This window comes from Nansenia antarctica, assembly GCF_963989245.1.
Source record: "Nansenia antarctica genome assembly, chromosome: 15".
Taxonomy (NCBI): domain Eukaryota; kingdom Metazoa; phylum Chordata; class Actinopteri; order Argentiniformes; family Microstomatidae; genus Nansenia; species Nansenia antarctica.
Window position 1 is genome coordinate 22510499 of NC_137685.1, and position 18993 is coordinate 22529491.

General features: G+C 41.9%; 2 protein-coding genes across 2 annotated transcripts in view; one reads left to right on the forward strand and one right to left on the reverse strand.

The window, feature by feature from the left end:
• Positions 1–398: 398 nt before the first annotated feature.
• Positions 399–18993, forward strand: part of LOC308170838 (cytosolic 10-formyltetrahydrofolate dehydrogenase-like) — a 35217-nt gene continuing 16622 nt past the window's right edge. Inside the window, exons 1-7 of the mRNA XM_080545685.1 lie at positions 399–524; positions 1429–1571; positions 2350–2584; positions 3262–3427; positions 3632–3733; positions 3973–4062; positions 4541–4678. Of these exons, the coding sequence (XP_080401811.1) occupies positions 1445–1571; positions 2350–2584; positions 3262–3427; positions 3632–3733; positions 3973–4062; positions 4541–4678 (858 nt within the window). The 5' untranslated portion in view covers positions 399–524; positions 1429–1444. The remainder of the gene's footprint in view (positions 525–1428; positions 1572–2349; positions 2585–3261; positions 3428–3631; positions 3734–3972; positions 4063–4540; positions 4679–18993) is intronic.
• On the reverse strand, positions 10164–14770 carry LOC308170878 (uncharacterized protein; the record flags this gene model as incomplete). The annotated part of the gene is made up of 3 exons (XM_080545732.1): positions 14588–14770; positions 12148–12428; positions 10164–10262 (listed from the first exon to the last, which is right to left on the reverse strand). Exons 1-3 carry the CDS (start codon positions 14757–14759, stop codon positions 10164–10166), a joined length of 552 nt encoding a protein of 183 aa, XP_080401858.1. The 5' UTR covers positions 14760–14770.

Genomic DNA, 18993 nt, shown 5'->3' on the forward strand with positions numbered 1-18993 from the left:
CTTAACAAAAAAGTGTGAAATAACTGAAAACATATTATTATTAACACATTATATTTAATATTATTATTATATATTTTATTAAGAACAAAAAAGCAAAGGGTGGCTACTTTGAGGAATCTAAAATATAAGACATATTTAGAGTTATTTCACACTTTATTGTTAAATACATAATTCCTATGTGTTCATTCATAGTTTTGATGCCTTCAGTGAGAATCTACAATGTACCAAATAGTCATGAAAATAAAGGAAACGCATTGAATGAGAAGGTGTGTCCAAACTTTTGGCCTGTACTGTAATTGCAATTGTTTGCTTTCTTGTTACACATTGGTAATACAAAGTTTACGCCCAATGCCCTCCTCTCTTGGCCCAGACTGTCCTATCCGAACACACGATGGGACTGTTGTGTAATGACCGTATCTCGCTTATGGCAGCGACACACACAGGCGACATCAGAGCAACAACCTGATCCAATCAATCACTCTTTTCACACCAGTAGAGAAGACTGTTGGTCACGAAAGACAGGGGTACGTTCCATTTTTATATTATAACAAGATATCTAACTGTCATCATAACTAGTCATTCTAACCCCCATATTGAATGAATTAACTGTTTCTGAAGTTATGATTAGTTATTTGGTTTGTTCTTGAGGGCGCGATTATTTTTTTTAGGTTGCATGCTTGCTAATCAGTCTCGAATATGTCTATTGCATAGCCTACAGTACATTGTCTCGCGCGTTCTAGTATGCAAATGAAATATATCTATATATATATCTATATATATATATATATATATATATATATATATATATCTTAAAACACCTGCTTCGTGGCTCAACTGTTTTATTTTATTTTCATAGGGCACTTTCATTTGTATTGAGCTCAACATTGTCAACAGCGTGCATCGTGGAAATAGCTTTGCAGATGTATGCACATTTGAATGTGTATGATATGTTTGCTAATAATAAGTAAGTCTGCATGTAGAAAGAAAATTCCTGCACGTAGCGGGTCGCTAGCGAGCTGTCAAGTGTACTTTAAATCCACTTGGATTCGATTGGTCAATCCCCCATAGGCATGATTCTGCCGTGACATCTGATTGGTTAAACAGGGCACGCCCTTTTCACCAAAAAACTGCTGTAGTATTATATAACTATTATACAGACATTAGTAATTAAACCTTTAAAAAAAACACACACACGTTTTTTTCCACTAAACACTTTTATACATCGTTTATTTTTTTAAACAACCATGCTACTTTTGTGGATACGATAAGAGTAATATTTGACAGTAATGATTTGGTTATGTAATGCAAAATCCAAATGCATATGTTTCAAATTAATAGGTTATGAATACCCACTACACTCTAGAGAGAATTGCCTTAAAAAAATAAAATGCTCTTATGCCTGTTGTCTGTTGTCTTTACCTACATTAGCTTGTGAGCACTCAGGATGAAGATTGCTGTGATAGGTCAGAGTATTTTCGGCCAGGAGGTGTACAAGGAGCTAAGGAAGGAGGGACACATCATTGTTGGAGTTTTCACAATACCCGACAAGGATGGCAAAGCCGACCCCCTTGGTGAGTAGGTCATGATGTCATGAGTGCGCTGCAGGACAGTATATATATCTGGGAGCATATTATTGCAATGGGTGCAACCTTTATCATATTTGGTCCTCATACCATAGCACCTAAAGTACACATGAGCAGTGAACACAGACAACTCACACAACATACATTTGCACAACACTTTATACAAATGGCCATCTGAATTAGATCTGAAGGTAAAAGTGATTGATTTCAATGCACTTCAAACTCCCGATTTCAATGTATGACACATCATTTGAAAGCTTACAATCTGCCCTTTCATAATCTGTCAAAAACTGAAAAATACTATTGAATGAAGTAGCACACTCTAGTTTCTGATTTTTTTTTACCAGACCCTGTCACATATTACTCAATAATCAATGGGAATATAATAAATTGCTATATCCAAAAACTAATTACAGATTGTGTTTTTTTAAGGTTATTTTTTTTGAGTGGGGCAATCCCGCTCTTATATTTGGATTGGATAGATACAGGAAAGTAAGGCATGTGAGCAGAGCAGCCATGTTGACATGAGCACATATGAGCATTGAACACTGCAGTGCTAGACCACTGGCCACACAGATTATGGTTTTAAGGAGATCTTCTATTCAACAAAACATTGGCATCACAAGAGTCATGTACACCTTGAGGGTACCCTCAAACACCTCAAACACCCAACTTCTAATTAAATGAACCATTTCATACACAAATGCAATACACTGCACTTTACAGGAAAAGTGTGTTGAATAGCTCTTTGCCCCTTCCTCTACAGCCAAGGAGGCAGAGAAGGATGGCGTGCCTGTCTTCAAGTTCCCCCGCTGGCGTCTGAAGGGGAAGGGCATCAAGGAAGTGGTGGACCAATATGAGGCTGTGGGCGCGGAGCTCAACGTCATGCCCTTCTGCTCCCAGTTCATCCCCATGGAGGTGATCGACCACCCCAAGCACGGCTCCATCATCTACCACCCGTCCATCCTGCCCCTTCACAGGGGAGCCTCCGCCATCAACTGGTGAGTCAGTAGGCAGGGGGGTGTGTCTGTTTCTATGTGTTATTGGTTGATGCTGACTGGTTGGTTGGTTAGTTGGTAGGTGGACAGATTAGTTAGAGGCATTGGTCAGTTGTCATGTTCATAGGTTTGGTGGGTGGGTGGGTCGGTTGGTGGGTTGGTGAGTTTGAGATTCACTGGCTGGTAGGTTGGTTGGATGGTTGGATGGTTGGTTGGATGGTTGGTGGGATGGTTGGTGGGTTGGTTGGATGGTTGGTTGGTGGGTTGGAGGGTTGGTTGGATGGTTGGTGGGTTGGTTGGATGGTTGGTTGGTTGGTTAGTTGGTTAGTTGGTTGGTTGGTGGGTTGGTTGGATGGTTGATTGGTTGGTTGGTTGGTGGGTTGGAGGGTTGGTTGGATGGTTGGAGGGTTGGTTGGGTGGTTGGTGGGTTGGTTAGTTGGATGGTTGGTGGGTTGGAGGATTGGTTGGTGGGTTGGTTGGATGGTTGGTGGGTTGGTTGCATGGTTGGTTGGTTAGTTGGTTGGTGGGTTGGTTGATTGGTTGGTTGGATGGTTGGTTGGTGGGTTGGTGGGATGGTTGGTGGGTTGGTTGGTTGGATGGTTGGTTGGATGGTTGGTTGATTGGTTGGTGGGTTTGAACAGTTGCGTTTCCTCACTCTCTCCCTCTGGATTGGTCCACAGGACCTTGATCCACGGTGACAAGAAAGGCGGGTTCACAGTGTTCTGGGCGGATGAGGGACTGGACACTGGACCAATCCTGCTGCAGAGGGAGTGTGCTGTGGAGCCTGACGACACGGTCAACACCCTCTATAAGAGATTCCTCTTTCCAGAGGGAGTGAAAGGCACAGTGAGTCAAGGGCAAAGGCCACATATAGTCATTCAGATAATAGCTGTCTGTCTGCATCTCAAACAGCCAGCATGTTTTGTCTCGAGAAAGATGCATGAAGCATGAACATGGAAATGCCAAATGTCACCGTCATAACACTTGAATAGGTTCACACATATCCATTCCATGCCGTTGGGGGGGCTGAGTATGCATGGTTGTTCACAGGTGGAGGCGGTGAGATTGATCGCAGCGGGGAAAGCACCAAAGATCACCCAATCAGAGGAGGGAGCCACCTATGAGGGCATCCAGAAGAAAGACAACGCAAAGGTACTGAAGACCTAGTCCTGGACAGAACACTCTAGACTGCTCCTGCCATCTTGCTTTTCCCACAAGTACTACTACAATGCTATCTGGAATTCCATAGAAATTCGGTGATGTCAAATCTATTATGACCAGACGTACTTACATTTGTACTTACTCACTAGGGTTTCTGCTGTGTATATTGGTCCATTGTTAGAATGAGATGTACAATTGATCAGTATTTTTGCATTTTGTCTGTGATGTAGATTGACTGGAACCAGTCAGCCGAGGCCCTTCACAACTGGATCAGAGGTCATGACAAAGTCCCCGGTGCCTGGGCTGATGTTGATGGACAGGTAAGAATACGCCCACAGTGGGGCGCTTGGGTGGCGTAGCGGGTTAAAGTGCTGACCATGTAACCGCAGGGTCCCGGTTCGATTCCGGCCGGGGACATATCCTGCATGTCATCCCTTCTCTCTCTCACCCATCCTTCCTGTCATAATCTCTATCTGTCTCTGTCATTAAAAAGAAAAACATGAGTGGGACTGCCCCACTCAGAAAAAAAAGAATACGCCCACAGTCAGTCTTATAGTGGAACTCCTCTGAGACAGAGACTGAATCACAGTAGTTTAAAGTGGCCTCTCCCTCTCCCTCATCAGCACAGTCAGTCTTATAGTGGAACTCCTCTGAGACAGAGAGTGAATCACAGTAGTTTAAAGCGGCCTCTCCCTCTCCCTCATCAGCACTGACTTGAAAACACAAGAGGTGAAAGAGAGTACTGAGATGCACCTCAGAAACTCATCCCACTGTTGTCATCCCAACCTTTCTCTGTAGAAGATGACGTTCTACGGCTCCACTCTGGTAAATGACGGCACCGCTGCTAACGGACAGCCCCTGGAGATCCCTGGTGCCAGCCGACCTGGTCTGGTCACCAAGGCAGGCCTGGTGCTGTTTGGCAGCGATGGCAAGATGGTAAGTTGCCAGATGTTACACAAACATCATTACGACGCACTGGATATTACCAGAGTTTCACTTTTGGGGGATTGTCTTTGGCTTGTTTTTCGCACTTTCTTCCTCATTATTCAAGTTAAGATTCCTCTGAATAAACCATAGCCATTCGTTCCATTCGCTTTTGTGAGACTCTGAACTTGTCGTAAACCTACATGCAACCATACTACCTGACCATGAAGTATGCAAATAGGTCATGACTTTTATAGAACACAGGGAGTAGTGATTTTCACCTGTCGCATTTGGGCTGGTATGCACCCGATCCCGTCTGTTTTTCTTAATGAGCAGTAGAAAAAGATAGGCCACCCGGGAAAAAAAACATTGTCTTTTTCAGCATATTTAAACATATGGACATTTGATCTTCATTTTAACAATATTGAGAGATGGAGGTAATATAACTACACAAATAAAACTGAACATCATCAGCTGTCCCTAGCAGTGTCTGTCTGTCAGCTGTCCCTAACAGTGTCTGTCTGTCAGCTGTTCCTAGCAGAGGTTTGCTTTCAATCACTTGGAGATTAATTGTAAGAGATATTTAAACCAGGGGTGCCCAAACTTTTGCACCCCACTGTAGCTCATTCAATTGTGAACATGTGAAATACCCTTAGTTCAGACAATGAAAACCCCCAAAAGTCAACAATCTGATTGTTTCTTCTTTTTTGTGCCTTCCCAGCTAAACCCAATATTTGATTATCTCTTAGAGATGATTTTGTACAAATTATGCAAGGGGCCCTACAGGAAATGTTCACAGACATGGCAACTACTGTCTAGGGTCTCTCCCTCTTCTTAAAGAAATATAGAGTCTCTCCCTATAGAATATGAAAATAAAACACAGATGACCGGTCAAGAATAAGACATACATTTATTCCCAATGATAACTTCTAACAATTAAGGAGATGATTGCGCAAACTCAACACAAGTGACATGACCAACTAACACAGTCGGTTTACATTAGTTACTTAACATTACATTATATCTGACTGTGACAAATAATCCAGATATTTCATGCTTAATAATGCTTTGCCCATCCTTGTGTGACATGCAATCAACCATATCGGATCCTAGATTCCATTAAGAATACCCAAAATGACATTTTTGACCATGTCCTCAAGTTAGGTCGGATTGCGAGGAGTTTATGCTTATCTGAAGCTGATGACTCGACTCTACATGTCGTTAACGATGCATGTGAACATTAGACATTAAATGGGAGAACCTGGTCACAACTAACTGTTGTGCTGTATTAACAGAACCTTTATCAAGCACTCTATCACATTAATGCACATAGGAAGAATGAGAATAGAGTATCAACAAAATAACCAATTTAACAGTATTGAAGCAACATACGACTAAGTTTTAACCATAAGTTAACGTGCGTCACGGACAACACAGGAGAATGGTGCCTGTGACAGGCCTAACCCAATCGCTGTTCCTCTCCTGAAATATCATTCCCAACAAAGAAGCTAACAGGTATCTTATAGTCTGGGTTTAAAAAGTAGCCCATAAAACATCGGCACACATAGGTCTTGGCCTGACGCCAGGAAGTCCAGGATCCTTCTCACCTTCCTTGGAAACCAAGTCTGTTTAGATCAACAGGATTAAACAGATGCCTTAGGAAGAATTATCCCAACACATCTGTACGGCTTTGTCCCTGTGTGCCTTATTGAAACCAGGGCATATGCATGTGGGTAATTAAAGATAATGGTGGTCATTGACATAAATACCTATGAAAGTAGAACGTTCTAATTTAAGGACCTATGACCCCATTGTTATTACGTTTGTCATTATAGCTCAACAGGGTTGTGCTTTAGCCATCTCCTCTGTTCATTGTTGCATTAAAAACTATTTTGATATGTTTGGCTTGAATAAAATGAGCTAAATAAATAGGCTACATTTGATAAAAATGTGCACTGGCTAATGATGCTTGCAAAATGTTGTCTTGTGGCTCAAAGTTTATGTACTAGAACTCAAGCATGAAACAAATGTCCCCACGTCATTACTACGTGTTTCACAGACATTGCACCTGTATAGGGGTCACTCTCCTGTATGAATCCTGATATTCTGTCAGTAAGGGGGACAGTCTCTCCCCTGTGTGCGTTTTATGATGATCAGATCGCTCCTTTTCAGGGAATGTCTCCCGTGCGCCCTCTTCATGTGTTGTAGCATATTACCTCTCGTGCGGAAATGTTGTCCACAAATACGACAGCTGAAGGGTCTCTCCCCCGCATGAATCCTAATATGTTCTGTCAGATGACTGATTCTTTTAAAACTCTTTTCACAGACATTGCAGCTAAAGGGTCTCTCCCCTTTGTGTACTCTCATTAGCACTTTCGGACAGTTCTCTTTCAAAGGTTTTAGACAAAAATGACACGGATACACGGTCTCTGGGTGTCGCCTCGTGTGCCGTGTTCTTGCTCCTTTTTTCATTTCGTAACTCTTGTTGCAACTATCACAGCTATAAACGGTTTCAGAGGAGTCTGGATTTACTGCAGAAAGGAGGCGTAAATTGCTGATACTTTCTACATAGGAGGGAGTTTTGGTACCAGGCAGCTGTTCCTCTGTTGTCTGTGTGGGTTCTGGGTCCTCCTGCCCCAGACCGGGGCTCCACTCCTGCTCACTGGGCTGCTGCTCAAGGTGAACCGCCTCTTTAGAGACAGAGATGGTGATCTGTCCAGGGTCTGCAAGGGAAGGAGAAACAGTATTAGCCATTTTAAAACAACCCCATCATTGTTCAGACAAACAAACGCCACATCTTTGTGCATAACAACATGTGAAGATGGCTGCATATAGCTATAGTAGTGTTACAAACCTGTATGGGCCTTTTCAGTGGTTTCCCTTTTGATCACACTGCTGACCTCCACAACTATATGTAGTAAGGGCTCAGGTGGGTTCTCACTTTCTACATAGGAGGGAGTGTTGGTACCAGTACTCCATTGTTCCTCTGTTGTCTGTGTGGGTTCTGGGTACTCCTCGGGTTCCTGTTTGATCTGTGTGGAGTCCAGAAGCTCCTTCGCCGGCCTGGGGCTCATGGTGGGCTCTGGGTCCTCCTGCCCCGTACCGGAGCTCCACTCCTGCTCACTGTGCTGGTGCTCATGGGGAACATAGTCTTTACAGACAGAGATGGTGTTCTGTCTACGGTCTGCAAGGGAGAGATTACGTGAGTTTAGAATGATAAGGTTCTATCTCCGTTTAGAATGAGAAGGTTATATCTCCGTTTAGAATGATAAGGTTCTATCTCCGTTTAGAATGAGAAGGTTCCATCTCCGTTTAGGGTAGTTCAGAGATATTGAGCGTCAACGTTTTTACATTCCATTATGTTTTGTGAGATGGAACCTTTGTATTTGATTAATTACTAACTCAAAAATGTCAACATTTTAAAAATAACACCACACAGGCATTAATAAACACCTAATGGATCAGATTATGTAAAAAAAACTCATTTTTGACAAAAATGGAGATAGAACCTTATAATTCTAACGTCACGACATCTTTGTGCATGATAACAAGTTAAAGATGGTTACATATCATCGACATCCAGGCTAAATCACAACCCCAGTGTTACAAACCTGCTCTGTGTAACTTGATCTCGGGTTTGAGAACCAAATCTAGCAGCTTTTGCAGACGTTCGTTCTCCTGTTTCGAGCGGCAGATTTCCTCCTGATACTCAACTATCGTTTCTTCAGCTGCTGTTAATCTCTGCGTGAGAAACTCGTTCAGGCTCTGTAGTTTGGACATGTTTACGAGCTGGTTAGCTTAGTAATAATAACCAAAACAAGAAGCAGTAACTTTGCGACTCGCTTCCGGGCGCTCTTTTTTTGTTTATGCTCTGCTCTTCTTCTTCTTCTTTTCAATTTGATTGGCGGTTGGCAACCAATTCGAGGCGCATTACCGCCACCTACCGGACTGTGTTTGAACGTTAGATGGGGGGGGGGGTGTCTCTCTGCTGTCTACAGAAGGCTGATTGAGTGTATCATGAAACAATGTTGCATTGTCGACATCTCGTGACGTTAGAATTATAAGGTTCTATCTCAATTTTTTTCAAAATTGAGTGTTTTACATAATCTGATCCATTAGGTGTTTATTAATGCCTGTGTGGTGTTGTTTTTAAAATGTTGACATTTTTGAGTTAGTAATTAATAAAATACAAACATAAACATGTTCACACAAAACATAATAGAATGTAAAAACGTTGACGCTCAATATCTCTGAACTGCCCTAAACGGAGATAGAACCTTATCATTCTAAACGGAGATAGAACCTTATCATTCTAAACGGAGATAGAACCTTATCATTCTAAACGGAGATAGAACCTTATCATTCTAAACGGAGATAGAACCTTCTCATTCTAAACGGAGATAGAACCTTCTCATTCTAAGCTCACGATCTGCTGTACTGGAGTAACATTACATTTCAAGACCACATTTGCAACTTTTCTTTGGCTGTGTTCGAAATGGCATACTAGCATACTGTATATGGCATACTACATACTCAATGAGTATATACTGCCTACTAAATTCATAATAAGTAGTAGGCCATTACCAGCCGACTGTTCACACTGAAGTATGCATCTCAATATCCCAGAATGCATTTCGCACTGCCCGGCAGCGGGGATTTTAAATCCTCCGTGGACTAAAAGCTATAATTTTTTTACAAGTGTTAACATGTCATTTTATTATGTTTTAATATGTTTTCAGGTGAGAAAGTAACCGTGTATATTCCCAAAATGTGGCCAGTTTATCAAAATAACCCGTTCTGATCTGACGGATAGATACCTTTACTGCGGGATTCGATAGAAACGTAGGAACATACTAGATAAAGGAGTTGTAAAATGATTTAGGTGGATGGGTTACATTGTTTCCAGTTTCTGGGTGTTCCAGACAGACCCAGGGCACACAAAAGAGGTGATCAGGTCCTTATGACAATGCCAAACTGTTCTCTATTGTCTCAGGTGTAGAATGATTACTTGTACAGATTTGCTCAGATGGACACCTCCCTCCAGTTCCTGTGCCTCAAAGGTGATTTCAATATATACAATATTAACACAATTAAACCTTTACAATGTATATTTTATCCCCCCCAAAGGGATATCCACCATAACAGTTTGGAGAAAGAATATATTTTGTCTCCTTCCTTCTTGCTGGTCTTTGCAGCCTAGAATATGACACACCCACTGATGACGTGACTGTTCTACGTTTTGGTTCCCACTTGAGAACCACTATTTTCTGGTTCCCGCTTCGGCTTCCCGTTTCGGTCTGAGCGCGCCGGCCGGTTCCAGACTTGGTTCGTGAACGCGAACCGGAACGGTTCTCTGCCGGTGTGAAAGCCCTAAGAGTTGTGTTTAGCTGAGTGGTTGATGGATCATTCCTCTCACTGGCCTCCTCTGAGGACAGCGTTGGGTCCTTATCATCAGAATCACTTCCTACATAGGAGGGAGCGTGTCAGGTCTGAGTTATCAGTCTCCCGTCTCCATTGTTATCTGTGTGAGCTCTGGGTCCTCCTGTCCTAGACTGGGGCACCACTCCTGCTGCTCATAGGGAACAGAGATAGTGATCTGCAGAGAAGGATATAGTATTAGCCAGACAGACCTCATTGAAACCAGGGCATATGCATGTGGGTAATTAAAGATAATGGCGGTCATTTACATAAATACCTATGAAAGTAGAACGTTCTCATTTAAGGACCTATGACCCCATTGTTATTACATTTGTCATTATAGCTCAACAGGGTTGTGCTTTAGCCATCTCCTCTGTTCATTGTTGCATTAAAAACTCTTTTGATATGTTTGGCTTGGATAAAATGAGCTAAATAAAGACATTTGATAAAATTTGCACTGGCTAATAATGCTTGCAAAATGTTGTCTTGTGGCTCAAAGTTTATGTACTAGAACTCAAGTATGAAACAAATGTCCCCACCTTCTGACTTGAAACATGTCACCACAGTTTTGATATCACCTTCCAAGAAGTCAGACAACATGATCAACTTTCCTTTCTGTCTTTATTTATCCAAGATAAAAGCTTTTCATAGTATTTCAGTCACGTATATCACAAAATATGCAAAACAGATAAGCAATCAGATGTTTTATGAACCTTGAAGGCCTAGGCCTTCCAAGTATTTTTCATCCTGTGGATGTCTTAACAATTACAAAGGTGTAAGTAACAATGAGAAAATAAAAAAAAATAGTACAGTTTACAAAAAATAAATACAATGAAGTTAGTAAGATTATCAGATGACTCATCTTCAGTAGTTACAGTGAGGACATTTCACGTGGACACAATCAGAATATGGGTACTCATCTTTCCTGTGTGAATAGTTGCCACCATGCTCGGTTAGGGAGCCAATCTTATTGAAGCATTCGCCACAGTCATTGCATCTGTGCGGCTTCTGTTTAGCCTTAACATGTAGCCTACTGTCTTATTACGGTACTACTTTGAGTGAAGTTTTCTCTATATGCCAGCTAAAGGGTTGTCCCTTGTGAGTCTTAATATGAGATGTTAAAATAACGGCACTTTGAAGTGTGTTTACAGACATGGAGAGGTCTCTCCTCTATGTACCCTTGTGTGTTCTGTCCGACGACTCTTGTCTTCCACTGACAGGGCAAATAGGAGGGGAGGCCCTGCCCTGTGTGTGTGGAGCTCCAGGTAAATCTACTGACGAGAGGAAGTATGAATCACTGGTCGGTTCTGATACGGCATGGTCCTTTTCTTCAGGTTCTGTTTTGATGAGTACAGTTAAGTACCGAGGTGACTCCTTACTTTCTACATAGGAGGGAGTTTTTGTACCAGGCACCAGTTCCTCTGTTGTCTGTGTGGGTCCAAATAGGAGGGGGGACCCTGCCCTATGTGTGTCCTCGTATGGTCTGTCAGATTCGTCTTTTTCATGAACTGTTTCCCACAGAAATGGCAGCTATACGGACTCTCTCCCTTGTGTCTCGCCTTAATGTGTACTACCATCGTGCTGCTTTGTGTGAAACGTTTTCCGCAGACGTGGCAGCTGTGTGGTCTCTCTCCCGTGTGAGTCCTAATATGATAGGCGAGACGACTCTTATGTTTGAAACTCTTTTCACAGATGTGGCATCTGTAGGGTCTATCCTTCGTGTGTGTCCTGATGTGTTCGGCGAGATGAGTGTTCTTCTTAAAATGTTTCTCACAGAGGTTGCACCCGTAGGGTCGCTCCCCTTTGTGTGTCCTCATGTGCACTTTCAGCGCGCCCCTCTCTTTGAAACTCGCTTTACAAATAGTACAGTGATAGGGGGTCTCTGTGTGGAATTTCAAGTGCAATTGAAATCTCCCTTTAACTTTATAACGTCTGTTGCAAATATGACAGCAATAATCATTTTCACTCTGAGCTGCAGAACACTCTGTATTCACTGTAGCCAGAGCTCCGTCGTCATGGTCTAAAAAGGAAGCTGGCAACAGTGGAGCTCCAGGTAGATTTACTGACGAGAGGAAGTGTGGATCACTGGTCGGTTCTGATGCGGCATGGTCCTTTTCTTCAGGTTCTGTTTTGACGAGTACAGTTAAGTACTGAGGCTGAGGTGACTCCTTACTTTCTACATAGGGGGGAGTTTGTGTACCAGGCACCTGTTCCTCTGTTGTCCAGGTGGGTTCTGGGTTTAGGTCCTCCTGCCCCAGACCGGGGCTCCACTCCTCCTGCTCACTGTGCTGCTGCTCAAGGTTAACCTCCTCTTTAGAGACAGAGATGGTGATCTGCCCAAAGTCTGCAGGGAAAGAGATACAGTATTAGCCATCTTAAAAATACTCTGTTCCTTATGGCCCCCCCCCCCCCCCCATGGAGGGATTTGAGGAAGGTTTATTTTGCACAGATCAGGGCATGCCAAATTATTTTTAATGGTTTGCAATGTAATAATCATAATAAAGGCGTCCAATAAACACATATTGTTTCCTTTCCCCCCCAAAAAACTCGTCTCACTGTGATTCCTCCAGTGTAATATAGGCCTCTGCACACCGAGTCACACATGTTCGGTTTGTGCGTAGCTTGGCGCATAGTCTTGTCTTGAAAATGATTTGAACTTCAGGCCTGTCAACTGCCCCACATTCAAGCATGTGGCCATTTGCAGTTGTGTGTTGTACAGTGATGTCTGAAAATGCTTTGAATTCGTCCCCACGTCAATTTCAGAACTATGGCTAGCCAGGAGTCATTGGGTAATGTATGGCGGCAGCTGCGTACGGTTTGGTGATTACAGGCCTACAAATATAGTTTAGGAAAATCCCAAAGGGGCCTGTCGCCCAAGGCAACTTATTTTATTATAATTCCTTGCATGGGATAGCCTACACAACGTTCACTGAAGGTCAGGTTCGCACCATAGCCAAAGTGGACTTTTAACCTGTTTACAGATAAATGCACAGTTAATGATCGAGAACATTGAGAGACAGAGGCGTCTGATTGGCCAGCGGGGCTATGGGGTTAAAATTATATCTCCGACTACTGGTGTGGAATGCTCAATGACAGTGTTTATATTGCGTTCATGCGTATGCATGTGGATACAGACATTGTTTATAAAGATGCTGGTGTGGACGGTAATATTTTTTATATACGAAAAACGTTTAGCAAAAAAAACGTATTGGTGTGGACCAAGGCCTCAGACAGGATATGTTCATGCAAGGTGCCTTTCAGGAAGTAGTGGAGATCGTGCACCTCCTGGCCTATTGGTGATTGCTTTAAAAGGTACTTCCTGCTTCTAACAAGGCGTGTTAATTCGATGTTTTGAAGTAATAATAATAATAAAGTGAAGCCTAATTGTAATGTTTGTACGGTTGCTCTGATACTGATTATTTATTTAACCAACATCTCGACAGCAAGCTGCCTTCTTCAAGGTTTCAATCCGATGTTAATGTTTGTATCTGGGTAGAAGACAAACTGGATCCAGTACTGGACTCTATAGAAGGTTCTTTAATATGTTAATGTCTCCAGAATATTACTTTAATATGTTAATGTATCCAGAATATTACTTTAATATGTTAATGTATCCAGAATATTACTTTAATATGTTCATGTCTCCAGAATATTACTTTAATATGTCAATGTCTCCAGAATATTACTTTAATATGTTAATGTCTCCAGAATATTACTTTAATATGTTCATGTCTCCAGAATATTACTTTAATATGTTCATGTCTCCAGAATATTACTTTAATATGTTAATGTCTCCAGAACATTACGTTAATATGTTAATGTCTCCAGAACATTACTTTAATATGTTAATGTCTCCAGAACATTACTGTTCTCTCCATTTGACGGAAGTTTGGTCACCACATCAGATGCGATCGAGACCCAGAACACAACGATAAAACAATCATATATTGTGGATTTCGATACAAATGCGCACAGCCACACATGATGTTTGCTTAGACGTCCGATTCCCAGTGAGTCCATCGTAAATAAACGACCAGTCCCAGAAGATAAAGATGCATGATGTCGCTATATCGTGAGGTTAGAATTACAAGGTCAAAATTGAGTTTTTTACATAATCTGATCCATTAGGTGTTTATTAATGCCTGTGTGGTGTTATTTTCTAAATGTTGACATTTTTGAGTTAGTAATTCATAAAACACAAAGGTTCCATCTCACAAAACATAATGGAATGTAAAAACTTTGACGCTCAATATCTCTGAACTGCCCTAAACGGAGATAGAACCTTCTCATTCTAAACGGAGATAGAACCTTCTCATTCTAAACGGAGATAGAACCTTCTCATTCTAAACGGAGATAGAACCTTCTCATTCTAAACGGAGATAGAACCGTATCATTCTAAACGGAGATAGAACCTTATAAGTCTAAGCTCACTATATAATATTGAGCAATTACATTCACATCAATGTGATCCACATCCAGGCTGAATCGCAACGTGTTACAAACCTGCTCTGTGTAACTTGATCTCGGGGTTGAGAACCAGATCTAGTCGTGTTTGAAGACGGCAGATTTCATCCTGATACTCAACTATCGTTTCTTCAACTGCTCCGAATATCTCCACAGCAGCCGCTGTTAATCTCTGCGTGAGAAACTCGTTCAGCCTCTGTAGTTTGGACATGTTTAATAAGATTAATAAGGCTGTTTATTAGCCTGTGTTGCCGTTGCGACTCTCAGAGGAAAGGCTATGTTTGTTTATGGTCTCTGCCCTCTGCTATCTGCCGTGTGTCGTTGACAGATGTCGCAGTGTCGCCCCCTACTGGACTGGAGAAACATGAACACTAAACGTTACTTTTTCTGTCTTTATTTACCCAGGTCATAAACTGTAGGAAAGTAATTTTAAAGTTTATAATGTTCATTAATACCAATTCTAAAGACTAAAAATAAATAATAGACTATGGAATAAATACATTACATAAATAATACAATCAAAAGCAACAGAACAAAATAGAAAAAAACATGGAAAAAAACAACTAAACAAATGTAAAGATATGAGAACGGATATACGTCATAGCTTACTAAAAATACAAATGAGATACAAATATTAATAATGAATAATAACACTATTGGGGAAACGGGGTTAGTAAATCACACATTTTACAGCTGAAGCCAACTAGCAGTGTAGAATGTGTGCAGTTTGATTACAGAGGACACAAGGGTTTGTTGTTGGGGTAGGAGATAGTGAGTTGGACTGGTGATCAGAAGGTCATGAGTTCAAAAACCAACTGGGAACATCACTAGTGTGTCCTTGAGTAAGGCCCTGAATTACTCCAGGGAGACTGTCCCTGTAAGTTGCTTTGGATAAAAGCGTCTGCTAAATGGTAAAAAAAAAAAAATATATATATATTGTTACACAACTACAGTCAAATCCATCCTTGGTAACATAGAGTAGCAACATACTGTTCTAATATAGTGCACAGTCTATATTAGTCCCAGTTTCTTTTCCACGTTCTCTCCTTGTTTTTCTGTTTTTAAATGCGCCTCCTGAGGCTTTCTGCCTACTTTTGTGAAAAGTGATTTATTACAGACGTTGCACATTCTGTATAGAAAAACATGATTCAAGGGTCACCAATGTTGACCTAGTAGTCTGTGTTAGAAATGTAATCAGTTATAGTGAATGATTGGAATAGGCCTTCAAATTGGACTTCATATTTACAGTGGTTACAATGAGCACATCACATTAATGTGTACTTGTCTTGGTTAAATTGTCAGAGCAAGGGCACGTATGTATTCTGCACTTTGTGAATGGTTTCCACATGCTTTCTCAGGGAGCTCATTTCAGAAAAACACTCACTACAATCATTGCATCTATAAGGTCTCTCCCCTACGTGTACACTCTTGACATGATCTACCATGTGACCGCTGCGTTTGAAGAGTTTTCCACAGACATGGCAACTGTAGGGCCTCTCCCCTGTGTGGATCCTTATATGAGTCGTCAGATCGCCCTTCGCTTTGAAAGGTTTTCCACACACGTGGCAACTATAGGGCCTCTCCCCCGTATGGACCCTCATGTGTTCGGACAGATAGTTCTTAGCTGTAAATCCCTTGCCGCAGACGTGACAACTGTAGGGCTTTTCCCCGGTGTGTATCCTCATGTGATTCTGTAGAACACACTTATATTTCGAGCGTTTGCCACAGATATGGCAGCTGTACGGCCTCTCCTCCGAGTGCACTCTCAGGTGCATCGTTAACCTCCCTTTCCTCGCGAAACACTCGTTGCAAATATGGCAGCGATAAATATTCCCCCTCAGAACCGCTGAACTGTCTGGGTTCACTGGCACTGCAGACGGGAGTGGAAAGTCACTGGTTGTCTCTGACACAGCGTAGCCCTCTTCCTTAGGCTCTACTTTGATGAGATCAGCCGTAGTGGTCGACATGTCACAGATCTCGCTGTCTTCCACGACTTGGATTCGGTAAGGATGCAAAGTGTCATCAGGTGTGTCTTGATGAAAATCACCCTGACTTTTCGAACTCGGTACAGTGAATATAGAGTCGTTGGTATAACACTGGAGACCTGGAAACTGCTCCTCCTCCACCCCCTGACTGGTCGTGGGCTCTGGGTCCTCCTGCCTCAGACTGGGACTCCAGTCCTGCTGCTCATGGGGGACCTCCTCTCCATCTCCTGACACTGAGAAAGACTGATGCCTGGGGTCTGGAAGGGGGGGGGGGGGGGGGCGTTAATACATTAGTCAGGCAAGTTTGTTTCCAAAATCCTTAAGTTCAACGTAAAAAAGTATATATTGTTTTAGTGAACACAGCTATCTAATCCAACCAGGGCGACTGTATAGTCATCAACTCGTGAGTTTAGAATGATAAGGTTCTATCTCCGTTTAGAATGATAAGGTTCTATCTCCGTTTAGAATGATAAGGTTCTATCTCCGTTTAGAATGATAAGGTTCTATCTCCGTTTAGAATGATATGGTTCTATCTCCGTTTAGAATGATACGGTTCTATCTCCGTTTAGGGCAGTTCAGAGAAATTGAGCGTCAAAGTTTTGACATTCCATTATGTTTTGTGAGATGGAACCTTTGTGTTTTATGAATTACTAACTCAAAAACTTCAACATTTTAAAAATAACACCACACAGGCATAAATAAATACCTAATGGATCAGATTATGTAAAAAAAAAAAAAAAAAATTGACAAAAATGGAGATAGAACCGTATAATTCTGACGTCACGAACTACAAACCTGATCGATGTGTCTGGCGATCGATCAGCAGGTCTAGTTGCCTCTGCAGACGTTTGTTGTCTTCTCTCGATCGGGACATTTCATCCTGATACTCAACTATCGTCTTTTCAACTGCTCCAAATATCTCCACAGCAGCCGCTGTTAATCTCTCCGTGAGAAACGCGTTCAACGACTGTAGTTTGGACATGTTTGGTTGGGATTTATTACAATAACGTAAAGCAATAGGTTGAAGACAACAGGAGAGCTTGTAATCTCTCTACTCAACTCCGCCTGTTTGTGCGCTTCTGTTCTGGCGTGCATCGCAAAACTGATGTTTACGATGTCGCCACCTGCTGGACTGGAGTGATATTGACTTTCACTATCAGGCAAAACATGTTGATAAACTTTCCTGACAATCTGTTTTAATTCAGACACACACAGGTAAATAAAATAATCAATGTATGTAGGTACACTTACCAAAAATCGCACCATAATATATATAACTGTGATTAAGCAGTTAAATTCAGAGAATGCAAGACTTTAAGCGGTACAGCCATGTGTGTGTCTGTAGCATGAGATTTTGACCAATCGGGGGTATTCCAGCAACGTCGCTAAAGGACAATCCAGGCTTATTTTCATAAATCCCGCAAGATTTTCCTTAAGCGACGTTGATGGAATACCCCCCAGGAGTCGCCTATGCGTCACATGCCCAGCCCAATAGTATCTTGAGAAAAGCATGTCCAGCTTCAGACAGCTCTATCTCAAAAAGTATACATGTCACAGCTTAGATATTCACACAGTATGAATCCTGGGAACCAGATGCACTGTATATAATATGTTTTGTGTACCGTAAAAACTGTTGACGCGGTCACAAGTTAGAAAATGGATTTGAAATGGAAATGACCAAGCTGACACTAGAGTGGAGTTTTGAACATACCACCATTTGTGTGAATGGGGAGCATGGTTTTCAAACAACACTGAATATTTGAAAAACTATGAATGTCACAGCTTAGATATTTACACCATAGGAATCCTGGGACCCAGGTGAACATCTTATATCTGTGTACCTTAAAAACTGTAGTCGTCGTCACAAGCCTTGAGCAATAGCAACGGAATTCTGTGAAACCTGACCTGCATCACCACCTGGGTGTGATCTTTTTGTTTGACACATAACTACAGCTATTGCAATTCAACTGCAAAAATCACTGCACTCAAATTGTGTTTGATCATTCCTAATAGTGTTTATTCATTTCAAAATCCCAAACCCACTTTTCCGATTACATTTTCTTACCGAACCCCAACACCAGTTGACTGCTACCCTGGTGCCTAGGCCAGGATCGCTTATAGAACACACCAGACACAGTGACTGCATGGGACAACATGAAATTGTTCACATTAACAGTAGTTACAATGACAACATTTAGGTCCAATCCCGTTTCCCTTTTCCTACCCCTACGGCTCGTTTTGGCCGCAGGAGTGAATTGGGATTGGGCCATAATGTGGACTTGGGTCAAATTGTTAGAAATTAAAGGCACTCATGGCTTGGCCTGAATTGTTGTGAATTTTTGTCACGTGAGCTCTCAGGAAGTTCAAATGAGTGAAGCATTCGCCACACTCGTCACATCTATAAGGACTCTTCCCCTTATGTGTACCCCTCACGTGGTCGACCATATGATTGCTTCGTTT